Source organism: Helianthus annuus, chromosome 10, assembly GCF_002127325.2.
Source record: "Helianthus annuus cultivar XRQ/B chromosome 10, HanXRQr2.0-SUNRISE, whole genome shotgun sequence".
In the NCBI taxonomy this organism is placed as follows: domain Eukaryota; kingdom Viridiplantae; phylum Streptophyta; class Magnoliopsida; order Asterales; family Asteraceae; genus Helianthus; species Helianthus annuus.
The window spans coordinates 152,260,095-152,273,797 of NC_035442.2; the positions used below are offsets into that span (position 1 = coordinate 152,260,095).

Here is a 13,703-nt window from a genome sequence, read left to right on the forward strand (position 1 = left end):
CCGTCTCTGACAGCTGTTTTAAATCGCTACACTCCTAATAAGGCCGAACAAGCATTTCTTCAACAAATTTGTTCTTGAAAAATCTAAGGACCTCTTTCTTCACAAGCGATGGCTTTGTAACCCATGTACCATTAATATTCAACTCCGATGTAACGCCCCAAAAATTTTTATTATTATATGTTTTGATATAAAAATTTATGTAGGAAGTCTTAAGGTCAAATGGTAACTATAGACTTTTAATATTAGTATGTTATTACCATGATTAGTAAAACTAACTAAGTAAAATAAAACAAAGTTTACTATGAGAAAAGAAAGAAAGAAAGAAATCTAGATAAAGGATGGGTAATTAGTTGAAAGTAGCCAAACTTAAGGGGGGGCAAATGTGAAAGTTAGTGAATTAGAATGTTATAACAAATTTAGTCAGATAGTGGGGGATGTATGTGTGTGTCGAGATCAAGGGCAGGAAGAACAATACCCACCTCTTCACTATCAACTAGAAATTCAGCCAAATTGAAGGTGAATAAGAGTTTAAATCTTGTGCATGTGATGAGATTCATAACCATCTAAGAATTCCCTACATAAGGTATGTTGAATTTTATGATTTAATGATCATGTATGTAATGGGTTTCTAGTAAAACTCGAAATTCATTTGAGATTAGTAGGAACATGAGTTAGAGAATTCATATAGAGCTTGATTTATGTTTGAATTCGACCTAATTGATAGTTAAAAGTAAAAACCCACTTAGAATTTGATGGTGGTGAATTGTAACATGAAGTTGTGATGTGGATTAGCATGAAAGATGTTACATGATGATAATCTTGATAAAATGTCACTATTGAAATCAAATTAGAATGAAGGTTGTAGGAGATTTTGATTAGAATTGATGTTCTTGATGTTATTGGTATGAACTAGCTATGTATTGCATATAATACTAGTACATTATGCTTAACTAGAAGTACGCACACCAAGTGTTTGTTAAAATGCTTGAGTAAGGTAAACCAATGATTCTACAAGTTAAATGGTTAAAGTTTAGAATTTGGTGCTTAAATGTAAATAAGTTGATAACGGAATGAAAAGAATGACATAAGCCTAAAGTGTGCGACTCTTGAATTGTAGGGATCAAAGAAGAAAGTTCAAGTCGCTCCGGATCGCAAACGAACAACGACAAAGGTAAGTTCTTTGCTTACAAATTATTATTAGTATGTAACAATGCGATGCGACAATATTGTTTTGGTCGAATTCGTATAATTGTAAAGAGCTTAGTGTAAGTCAAATGCATGAAGTAATATGGGTCGAATGAGCTAGAAAGGATAATGTGCTAAGTTGAGGAGTTTATGTTAGAATGATGGTTTTAAAAGGGGTATGTCGTAGTTCGACTAATAACTCGAGGTCATATGAATTAACTAATTACAATGTCTAATTGGTTGGTTGTATGTAGGTAAAGCTACTTGATGGATGGCGTATTTGGATCGAACACACTTGTGATGCACGCTTCCGCGAAGTTGCTAGTTGTGGTCTAAACTTTTGTTAAATGTTTCTTTTGTTTAAAACGGGTCTTATGTAAGTAACTTAGTCCGGTAGTTCTTAGATATTGAACTTGTAGTTAAAATCGTATGGGTTGTAAACTCTTTTGTAACTATTTCGTTAGTCATGTTGAAGTAAATGCAGAATTTTAGTTATGAACTATTCGACCCGTTTGGTTTTTGTCACATGAAGCTCGTTAGTGTCTTTTAAAGTTTTAGACCTTACAAGTTGGTATCAGAGCCAAGGTTTGAGGGATTCGAGTAGGTGATGGTGCTCGAACTCAAACCGAAAGCTCTTGTGAAAGTGTGTTCGTTCCTAAGCGCCACGCAAGTAAGTAATTTAAGGATTTTATGTTTGTAGATAGAAATGGGAATGGGTTATGGTTTAGTCACTAGTATAACATGGTTGGGGATGTTAAGGTGCACTATGGAAGGTTTCGGGACTGCCCAGGACCGTTTCGGGTTGAAAAAGGGGCTGAAAATGAAAGATTTTAGCAAAACAGCGTTTGCACAACAGGAAGGCCGTCGGCGACGGGCTCCTATACCGTCGGCGACGGTACCCCTTCACCCGACGGCCTAACTTCCTGCTTACGGACAAATGGCAGCGACGCAACATTCCAAGGACCGTCGGCGACGCGCACAGGTGCCGTAGGCGACGGCCCCTCCTTGTCTGCTTTTCCTGAATTGTTTGTTTGTTATGCAAGGACCTTTAATTCAGTTTTAAGTCTTCGTTTAACCTAAAGAACACCTCAAATTGTTTATGAAGCTAAGAATTTAAGATAATTAACATGTTTTAATGACGAATGTGTAAAAGAACGGAAGTCATGTATATAAAAGAATGAAGTAACTAATGTCTTAGAATGTTGTAAGGAAAGATTTAAGAAGTTATGACTTATGAGAATGAGTTATTAAGAATGAATAGTATTTAGAACGATAAGGAGAACGAATGTGATAATACTTGACGCGAATGTTTATTTGTAGATGGCAAGTGGAGGAAATACGCATACTACCGAACGTATAACTCGAGATGAGTTAAACAAGATGATTTCCGATGAAGTAACGAAGGCAATTGATGCAAATGTTTCAAGGCTAGCACAAGAAGTGGAGGGTCAAGTATTAAGTACAGTGGAGAATATGATCACTAGCAAAGTAGAGGAATTGAAAGAGATGATAACTGGGATTCAAGGCAAGAAGGAAGCAAGACGGTGCACCTACAAGGATTTCATGGCATGTAAGCCTACGACTTTTAATGGAGAAATTGATCCCATCGAATGCCAAAGATGGATAGCCAACATGGAAGGGGTGTTCATTCGAAGCCATTGCGACAAGGAAGACCAAGTCATGTTTGCCACGGGGCAACTCATGCGAAGGGCTAAAGATTGGTGGGACTCGTATAGTAAGGAGATTGGAGAAAATCGAGTTCAAACCTTGACTTGGCAAGAATTCAAACAGCCTTTTATCAAGTACCATTGCCCACAATCGGCTGTGGATCGAATTCAAGAAGATTTTCTCCGGTTGCGACAAAGGGATGAATCAGTTAACGAAATCACTAACACTTTCCTCGATCAACTGAAGTTTTGTGAAGAAATAGTTGGAACAGAAAGGAAGAAGATTATTCGTTATCATGGCATGCTTAAAGCTGAAATTCGGGAGTTCATAACTCCTTCAAAATGTGAAACTTTGGACGAGATCATTGATTTAGCAAGGGATAGAGAAATCGAGATAAAGAGGCAGGATGAACGTGGGGAGAAAAGGCAAGCCGAGAAGGGGTCAACTCAAGGCTCATCCAAGAAACCCAAAACGCAAGATCAAGGAAAGAAGGAAGCTTCCAAAGGCGGGTTCCCGCGATGCAAAACGTGTGGAAAACCCCATTCCGGTGAATGCTTATTGGGAAGGAAGGGGTGTTACAATTGCGGGCAAGAAGGGCATCCGTACTATAACTGTCCGAATCCCAAGAGGGTGTGCTACAATTGTAATGAATCGGGCCATGTGAAAGCTGATTGCCCAAAGCTCAAACAAGGGCCGAAGAAAGAAGGAAAGAAAGAAGAAACCGCGAAAGCGAAAGGAAGAATGTTCCAAATCTCCACGGAAGAAGCAAGAGCTCACCCGAATGTGGTCTCAGGTATCTATATGATAAACTCTATACCCACTTATATATTATTTGATACCGGAGCTAGTAGGTCATTCATTTCTAGTGAGCTTGCACGTTCCCCTTTATTCACGATAGAAAGAATGTGTACACCACTCGAGGTAGAAATTGCCGATTGTAAGAGTTATCTACTGCATGAAATATGTAGGGGTTGTAATATCACTATAGATGATGAAGATTTTGATATTGATTTGATTCCCATGGTTTTGGGAGAATTTAAAGTAGTGGTAGGTATGGATTGGTTATCCCGTTATCACGCGGAAATTTTATGCGAAAACAAAATTATTCATGTGACATCCCCTAAAGGGAAACGGGTAACCATTCATGGGGAAAGGGAAGTAGGGGCAACATTTTGCACTATCCTAGAAGCAATTAAGTATGTGAGGAATGGAAGTAAAGCATTTTTAGCTTACGTAGTCGATACCAAATTAGGAGCTTTGAAAATTGAAGATACTAAGATAGTGAATGAATACCCGGATGTATTTCCGGACGAATTGCCGGGACTCCCACCCGAGCGGGAAGTCGAGTTTCGTATCGAATTAGAACCAAATGCCAAACCAGTAGCCAAAGCCCCTTACCGGTTGGCACCCGCGGAAGTACGGGAATTAATGGTCCAACTACAAGAACTTCTTGACAAGGGTTTCATACGCCCTAGCGTATCCCCGTGGGGAGCGCCTGTTTTGTTTGTTAAAAAGAAAGATGGGTCGATGAGAATGTGCATCGACTACCGTGAACTTAACAAACTCACGGTAAGGAACCGATACCCACTTCCGAGAATAGATGATCTCTTTGATCAACTACAAGGGGCAAGTTGGTTTTCAAAAATCGACTTGCGATCGGGCTACCATCAAGTACGAGTAAGGGAAGAGGATGTACCTAAGACTGCGTTCAGAACTCGCTACGGACATTACGAATTCCTGGTAATGTCATTCGGGTTAACTAACGCTCCGGCCGCTTTTATGGATCTAATGAATAGAGTATGTCGAAATATGTTAGATCAGTTCGTCATAGTATTTATTGATGACATTCTAGTATACTCTCGTAGCGAGTCTGAACATGCAAGTCATTTACGTCAGGTACTCGAAACGCTTCGAAAGGAAAGATTATATGCTAAGTTTTCTAAGTGTGCGTTCTGGCTTAGAGAAGTACAGTTTCTAGGACACGTAATCAACGAAAAGGGAATTTTAGTGGATCCCTCTAAGGTGGAAGCCGTGATGAAATGGGTACCCCCGAAAAATGTTAGTGAGGTAAGAAGTTTCCTAGGTCTAGCCGGCTATTATCGGAGATTTATTCAAGACTTCTCCAAAATAGCCCTCCCTTTAACTAAACTAACAAAGAAAGAAGAAAGGTTCGAATGGAATGACGATCAGCAGAAAGCTTTTCGAATGTTAAAGGAGAAATTGTCAAGTTCTCCCATTTTAACGCTGCCAGAAGGAACGGAAGACTTAGTGGTTTATGCGGACGCATCTCATCAAGGATTGGGTTGTGTCTTGATGCAACGGGGCAAAGTTATTGCCTATGCTTCAAGACAACTAAAGCAACATGAAATCAACTATCCAACCCACGATCTCGAACTGGCGGCGGTGGTGTTTGCCTTAAAAATCTGGAGGCATTATTTGTATGGAACGAAATGCACCATTTATTCGGACCACAAAAGCCTTAAATACTTCTTCGAGCAGAAAGATCTCAATATGAGGCAACGAAGGTGGCTAGAGTTGATCAAGGATTACGACTGCGACATTCTTTACCACCCGGGAAAAGCTAATGTTGTGGCGGATGCGTTAAGCCGAAAGGAGTACCCACCACCCATTCGAGTGAAATCGATGAGAATGATAGTTACACCAACCCTTCTTGAAACGATACGAAAGGAGCAAGACGAATCCTTGAATAAAGGTGATCCGAAAGGTGAAAGAACGAAAGGGTTTGAAAGTGAACTTGAAGCAAACACGAGCGGATTAAGAACAAGGTTTGGGCGAGTTTGGATACCGCGATACTGTGAAGCAAAGACCTTATTATTGGAAGAAGCACACAAGTCCCGTTACTCAGTTCATCCGGGAGCCACTAAAATGTACCGGGATTTGAAAGAAAATTTTTGGTGGCCGGGAATGAAACGCGACATTGTCAAGTATGTATCTAAATGCTTGACATGTTCTCAAGTTAAGGCGGAACATCAAAAACCTTACGGGAAATTACAACCCTTAGAAATTCCGGTGTGGAAATGGGAGAATGTGACTATGGATCTTGTGACCAAACTTCCAAGAACCAAGAAAGGGCATGATGCAATATGGGTAGTTGTTGACCGCCTTACCAAAAGCGCCCATTTTCTACCCATTCGAGAGACCTATTCCTCGGAGAGGTTAGCGGAAGTTTATGTGAATGAGATCGTTTCCCGCCATGGTGTGCCGGTGTCTATCGTCTCAGATCGGGATACGCGATTCACCTCCCGCTATTGGCGGAAATTTCATGAAGGAATGGGTACTCAATTGCATCTAAGTACCGCATACCACCCGCAAACGGATGGCCAATCCGAACGAACGATTCAAACTCTCATGGACATGTTGAGAGCATGCGTGATGGATTTCGGGGGAAATTGGGATGAACATTTGCCGCTAGTAGAATTTTCATATAATAATAGCTACCAAAGTAGCATACAAATGGCGCCGTATGAAATGCTGTATGGAAGAAGGTGTAGAACCCCGGTTTGTTGGGGAGAAGTAGGGCAAAGGGAACTCGCACCGAATGATGTGGTGGCGATAACCAATGAAAAGATCGACGTCGTACGGGCTCGGTTAAAAGCGGCGCAAGACCGACAAAAGTCCTATGCGGATAGAAGAAGTCGCCCTATCGAATTCCAAGTGGGGGACCGAGTATTCTTGAAGGTGTCTCCGTGGAAAGGTATAATTCGATTTCGTAAGCGAGGAAAGTTGGGTCCACGATATATCGGACCGTTCGAGATTCTAGCTCGAGTTGGAAAGGTGGCCTACCGGTTAAATCTACCTAGTTCCTTGGAAGGGATTCATAATACCTTTCACGTGTCACAATTACGAAAATGCTTAGCGGATGAAACGGCTCACGTACCCCTTGAAGATATTGAAATAGACGAAAAGATGAATTACATAGAAAGACCGGTAGCTATAAGGGATTCCAAGGTAAAGACTCTTCGCAACAAAGAAATTAAGCAAGTATTGGTTCAATGGCAACACAGAAAGGGGTCAGATCTCACTTGGGAATCAGAGGATGAAATGAGAAGGTTCTACCCGTTCTTATTCGGTATGTAATCAGGTTTCGAGGACGAAACCTTTCTTAAGGGGGATAGACTTGTAACGCCCCAAAAATTTTTATTATTATATGTTTTGATATAAAAATTTATGTAGGAAGTCTTAAGGTCAAATGGTAACCATAGACTTTTAATATTAGTATGTTATTACCATGATTAGTAAAACTAACTAAGTAAAATAAAACAAAGTTTACTATGAGAAAAGAAAGAAAGAAAGAAATCTAGATAAAGGATGGGTAATTAGTTGAAAGTAGCCAAACTTAAGGGGGGGCAAATGTGAAAGTTAGTGAATTAGAATGTTATAACAAATTTAGTCAGATAGTGGGGGATGTATGTGTGTGTCGAGATCAAGGGCAGGAAGGACAATACCCACCTCTTCACTATCAACTAGAAATTCAGCCAAATTGAAGGTGAATAAGAGTTTAAATCTTGTGCATGTGATGAGATTCATAACCATCTAAGAATTCCCTACATAAGGTATGTTGAATTTTATGATTTAATGATCATGTATGTAATGGGTTTCTAGTAAAACTCGAAATTCATTTGAGATTAGTAGGAACATGAGTTAGAGAATTCATATAGAGCTTGATTTATGTTTGAATTCGACCTAATTGATAGTTAAAAGTAAAAACCCACTTAGAATTTGATGGTGGTGAATTGTAACATGAAGTTGTGATGTGGATTAGCATGAAAGATGTTACATGATGATAATCTTGATAAAATGTCACTATTGAAATCAAATTAGAATGAAGGTTGTAGGAGATTTTGATTAGAATTGATGTTCTTGATGTTATTAGTATGAACTAGCTATGTATTGCATATAATACTAGTACATTATGCTTAACTAGAAGTACGCACACCAAGTGTTTGTTAAAATGCTTGAGTAAGGTAAACCAATGATTCTACAAGTTAAATGGTTAAAGTTTAGAATTTGGTGCTTAAATGTAAATAAGTTGATAACGGAATGAAAAGAATGACATAAGCCTAAAGTGTGCGACTCTTGAATTGTAGGGATCAAAGAAGAAAGTTCAAGTCGCTCCGGATCGCAAACGAACAACGACAAAGGTAAGTTCTTTGCTTACAAATTATTATTAGTATGTAACAATGCGATGCGACAATATTGTTTTGGTCGAATTCGTATAATTGTAAAGAGCTTAGTGTAAGTCAAATGCATGAAGTAATATGGGTCGAATGAGCTAGAAAGGATAATGTGCTAAGTTGAGGAGTTTATGTTAGAATGATGGTTTTAAAAGGGGTATGTCGTAGTTCGACTAATAACTCGAGGTCATATGAATTAACTAATTACAATGTCTAATTGGTTGGTTGTATGTAGGTAAAGCTACTTGATGGATGGCGTATTTGGATCGAACACACTTGTGATGCACGCTTCCGCGAAGTTGCTAGTTGTGGTCTAAACTTTTGTTAAATGTTTCTTTTGTTTAAAACGGGTCTTATGTAAGTAACTTAGTCCGGTAGTTCTTAGATCTTGAACTTGTAGTTAAAATCGTATGGGTTGTAAACTCTTTTGTAACTATTTCGTTAGTCATGTTGAAGTAAATGCAGAATTTTAGTTATGAACAATTCGACCCGTTTGGTTTTTGTCACATGAAGCTCGTTAGTGTCTTTTAAAGTTTTAGACCTTACATCCGACAATGAATTCGACACTCTTCTTTTATTAACCACCCCATGAAAAAAACTCGAGTTTTCATCACCCTCTTTAGCCCACCTAACTCTCGCTTTTTGTCTTAGATCTTTGTCTTTGAACGCTTGTAACTCTTTGATCCTCACTTTGGCTTCCTCATACACCCATCATTCCGCTTCTGAGAAATCCCTTTCTTCAATAATCGAATCCAAAACATTCAGCTCATGCACCAAGTTTTCCTCTTCCTCACATTCCACAGCTTTGCTTCGTTCCACCCATTTAGCGATAACTTGCCTCAAATATTTGAACTTTTTCATAAGCAGAACATCAAGCAAACCACCATCCTTGAAATCCGATAAAGCGTTAGCCGCCACTTCTTTGAATCCGCTATGATACAGCCAAGAAGTAAATACTCGGAACTGTTTAACGCTAAAATTCCTATACCCAACTTTCAAAACAAGCGGACTATGATCCGAACATTCCCTAGCAAGAGCACGATATTCCGCATTCGGCCAAGAAGAAAGGAAGTTCCACGAAACAAACATCCTGTCTATGCGACTACATTTATTCCCGGTAACGAAAGTGAACTTCCACCCTCTTAACAAGTACTCGTGAAGACCCACCCCCTCTATGAATTCATTGAACTCATCCGTTTCAGCCGCATTAAACTTAGAATTCCTACGATCACCACGGTCTCTAACACAATTGAAATCGCCCCCGACCATTCAATAGGTATCATCTTGCGTTACGACCCGACCCAATTCAACCCGCAACTCCCTTTTCTCCCTCAATTTCTGCGGAGAGTACAACTCCCTTTTGTCCTTTGGAAGTTTTCGTTGTAGTATTTGAGAACATTGAAGTGTTCTTACCTTTCAGGTCGATCGATTGAACGGGCCGTTAGATCGGCCGGCTTAACCGATCGGTTAGACACTTCGGTAGTAAGTCCTCAACTGGATGTCACCTGATCGACTGTTCGATCGGGTGGCACTCCAATACGTCAAACGAGTTGAAAAATCGACTAAGGGTTGAAGCATAGTATCTCATGATCCGATGAGTAATGTTATCGAACAACTTGTTCGATCGAACATCACTTCGTTCAATACTATACATCATGAAATTGTCAAAGTGTGGGGCCATGTGCTAGCCGATCGGCTGGCCTGGTCGATCGGCTGACATGTCCGATCGATTGGGCTGTTCGTTCGAACAGCCTGTTCGATCGGTCAGCATCCTGACCTGGTCGGCCTGCTCGTCTAACACTTGGCTGTTCTAATTGTTTGACGTTATATTGAGATATTTTGACAACGAGTTGAACCATGGCGCCTTCGTTCTTACTTGTTTCCCCTGCTCGGACAGGAATCACCCAAGTCCGGCCGGTGAACGGTTCGGAACGGAGTTTATAGTTTAACCTGAAATCGGTGAATCTCGTAGATAGAATCCGAATCTTGAACCACTTGACCATTAGAATGATTGGTGAGTTGGCTCAAGCTCCGTTTCTACCGGTTTGAAGGCATTGAGTGTAAAAGAGTTGAAAGAAAGTTGGAAAATCCATCTTTCAATCCTTCACAGTATGTAAATGTGCAGATCTGTGGTAGATCTTAGTGTTTTTATGTGGAAATCGGCTAGATCCAAGTGATTCTTGGTGGATAGAGGCTAAACATGAAGTTCTTGAAGAACACCATGATGACATCATCCTAGAATGCTTAGATCTTGATGATTTCACGGTTAGAAATCAAGATTTGAAAGATAGAAAGGTGTAGGAGTATGTATTGATCAAGAAAATACAAGATTTAGGATGAAAACTTACCGAAATCGGAAGAACTCTGAGAAAAGAAGGGGAGCACGAGCTGGTCGGTCAGAGGGTTTCCAAAAGTGGAAAGAATGACAATGACAGGCCTATTTATAGGCTTCCCTGTAACACCCGTTCTTTTAAATCAAGGTTTAGTGTATTATTTACGAAAACAATCATGTAATTTAGATTACATATACATCGGAAAAACGGGTTTACTAAAACTTTTACAGTTTAAAAGTTTGACAACACATTGTATATGAATTCGTCGTTTAAAAGGTACAACGAAACGTCGCGCGGAAGCTTGTATTTTATCGTGTTCGGTTCCTCATCGAGCTTGATCTTCATCCGGGCACTCATGGCAATCACCTATGATCAAAACCAACTTAAAAGTTAGTTTTGATAGTCAAATATGTAGTTCAAACAAGCACAGGGGTTAAATATGAAGTTCAAATAAGTACAGGGGTTAAATATGAAGTTCAAACAAGTATAGGGGTTAAATATGACAAAAAAATAATATTTTTTTTGAGTTTGGAGGCGTCGCGTGACGCTAGGCCCCCTTTTCAGCAGAATGTTGCTGCATATTCCCAGCACGATCTGATTTCACGGAAACGGCCATAACTTCTTCGTTATTGATCCGTTTTACCCGATTCTTTTTCCTACGCGTCCGTAATTTAATTCTCCATCTAATGGAGTTAAAACGCAACAACCTTCATAATAAAATTTCAGACTTTTAAGTCTTCGGCTTATCGCCCTTTTGCCAAATTTTGACCCGTTCATGTTTTTTTTCAAAAAAAACATGTTTGTTTGATCCTTATTCTCACGATAATCATAATTTCAATAATTCCTATCATATTAGGTTCAAGTCACGGGTTTCTTACGTATCTTAAACCCGTTTACGCTCATATGCGTAATTTGACCCGTTAAGGGTATTTAGGCATATTTTGAGCATGAAACGTTTTCATTCGTTTCTAGCGTTATTATACCACATTACTTATTATGTGATCTTCCACCACAACTAAATTTGTGGTGAACTCAATGAGATGATCTATATAATCCGAGTTTTTCTCGTCGGATTGCTAATTTACGACAAAGACTCATATTGAGTCTTTTGACCCAAGATTTACCCTTTTCATTCTCTATACTTATTCAAAGTATTTGCTTGATCATATAACTTGTTTTTAAACGACTCTTAAGGTTCATTTACTCGATTTTGCTTACGAGGGCGTTTTGGTCATCTTAAACCCTTTCTTTACAACAAAGGACTTTTCATGTTGTAATTGACCAAAATTCCACTGTTTAAACTAGGATCTTGTTTAAATAGCCATCATGTTTTTAAAACACAATGACAATAACTTAAATCATTCGGTTTACTTAAAAGATAACCCAATTTCCATTTTAACTTGTTTAGCCCTCATTGAACTTCAAGTTCTAATGATGATTTGACCAATTATACATACCTGGCTCGAATCAATATATTGATTCGTTTTGATACCTTGCCTTAGTAGCCGCTAAGCGATAGCGATGTACATATCCATCCGATATTTATTTCTATGATCACATAGCTCAACAAACTATTAGTCGATATTGTCAAAGGGTGATAATTTCACCTTTTGACCCGTTTGGTCTAAAGGACCATGAAACTCTATGAGGTGGTATTTATTACCATCTTATCTATATGACTAACTTCGGTATACACCGTATAGTCGTTCTACTTGTAAATCATCTATTGATTTCTTTGACCCATTATAACCCAAGCTATAATGTGTCTTTCCCCAATTTAATGGTTGTTGTCCACAAATGACCAAAGTACCATTTTACCCTTATTATTTGCAATGGTTTACCTTATAAGGTAACCATTTAAAAACTCATTATCTTTTAGTCATTTCATGACTAATTAACCGCATTAGCTCCTTTTTATCCATTAAACATGATTTATGACCATTGTCTTTTGTTCCGGACCGCACTTGCCGTGTCGGAACATCATAATTTAAAACAAGACTTACTATTCACGACCTATCAAACCAATAGGTATCAAATAACTAGAGTGTAAGCTTTACTTACCTTGTATCCGGATTATGCTCTTTTCCGCGTATACGATCCGTTTGACCCGCTTCTTTCCCCAAGCCTCCGTCTAGCTTGTCAAGAGTCAAACTAACATCATAATTCGTAAGATGGTTAGATTAGTCATCACTATTATGACTATTTCATCTTACGGACTTTATGTCGAAACTTCTATTTGACTTCATCATAGGTTAGTTCGACTTTATAAAGTCAACTACCTTTAATCATATAATATGCACGATTAAGGCAAATAAATATTATGATTAAAACCCGTTTTATCTCATATCTCATGTAATTAGTCAAGCTTGCCAATTACGCGTTTCACTTGGATTTCAACACTTTACTTCTCATTTAGGCATTTTAACAAACACCTAACGGGCATAATTCTACATGTTTACTAACTAGTTCATAACTAGCTATTTTACCAAGATTTACATCAAGAATCAAATCTCTATGTCTAGTGTTTATAAACAACATCTAGGTCTTGCATCCTATCTTTCAAATTTCACAATTAAACACTCAAATTCAAGTGTTCATCATTTTATCATGAAAACCCACTTAACATATATATGGGAAATCATCAAATCATTCAAATCATAACATCATATGTATGATTTTCACTTAGGGTTTAGTTCCTAAGCATGTCTACATCACTAATTTAGCCATAGCTCCTCTAATCCATACCTAATTCGCGATTAGGATGATTATCAATTTTTTTTACAACTTCACGAATGTTAGAAATTCGACATACCTTATGATCCCCAAGACTAGGTGATCATTTATATGTGTTCATGCATCGATTTGGGTCTTGATTTGAGCTTCAATTTGTTGAGATTGTTTGAGCTAGGGTTTGGAGCTCTTGCTCCTTCCCCTGGACTACTTCACGCACGCACACACACATCAAGTGTGTGTGTTATGTTATTTTTTTTAAGTTATAATTCCATTTTCAAGTTACCCGGCTTTGGTCCCTCGTGTTTGGTTAGTTATTAATTAGGTCACAGCCTAACTATTTTCAATAATATTCCCACTTATTAACTAGGTCTAATATTCCTAGTTAACTTAGCGGGTTCGGGAATATTTATGACTAAGTTTATTTTAGGTCCCGTTAACCCGGGCCTTTTATCCATTTTATTTCCTTAAAAGCTTTTATTCACTTTTTATTTAATATTAGGATTAATTAAATAAATCCTAATATTTACCGGGTAAATTTCACCACTAACGGTACTTTACCCGTCTTTTAGTATTAACGGAGTTTGATTAC

At 38.6% G+C, this 13,703-nt stretch overlaps 2 protein-coding genes across 3 annotated transcripts; one reads left to right on the plus strand and one right to left on the minus strand.

The window, feature by feature from the left end:
• Nucleotides 1–441: 441 nt before the first annotated feature.
• Nucleotides 442–8,515, plus strand: LOC110882803. Of its 2 annotated transcripts, XM_022130733.2 has the most exons (5): nt 442–583; nt 1,118–1,171; nt 2,506–3,646; nt 7,962–8,015; nt 8,284–8,515. In XM_022130733.2, exons 3-5 carry the CDS (start codon nt 2,506–2,508, stop codon nt 8,295–8,297), a joined length of 1,209 nt encoding a protein of 402 aa, XP_021986425.1. In that variant the 5' UTR covers nt 442–583; nt 1,118–1,171; the 3' UTR covers nt 8,298–8,515. The 2 variants fall into 2 exon arrangements, 1 of the variants encoding a protein (XP_021986425.1); XR_002560224.2 differs by lacking the exons at nt 2,506–3,646; nt 7,962–8,015; nt 8,284–8,515 and adding an exon at nt 1,440–1,710.
• Nucleotides 8,516–8,759: 244 nt separating this feature from the next.
• LOC110882772 lies at nt 8,760–9,317 on the minus strand. Its single transcript, XM_022130710.1, has one exon. It carries the CDS (start codon nt 9,315–9,317, stop codon nt 8,760–8,762), a length of 558 nt encoding a protein of 185 aa, XP_021986402.1.
• Between the last annotated feature and the right edge of the window lie 4,386 nt (nt 9,318–13,703).

Bases quoted from the DNA above. Each gene is read 5' to 3' on its own strand.
- LOC110882803 (XM_022130733.2), top strand. From the start codon at position 2,506: ATGGCAAGTGGAGGAAATACGCATACTACCGAACGTATAACTCGAGAT. The intron at 3,647-7,961 runs GTATCTATATGA...CTTGAATTGTAG, and splicing joins TCACCCGAATGTGGTCTCAG to GGATCAAAGAAGAAAGTTCA.
- LOC110882772 (XM_022130710.1), bottom strand. From the start codon at position 9,317: ATGGTCGGGGGCGATTTCAATTGTGTTAGAGACCGTGGTGATCGTAGG.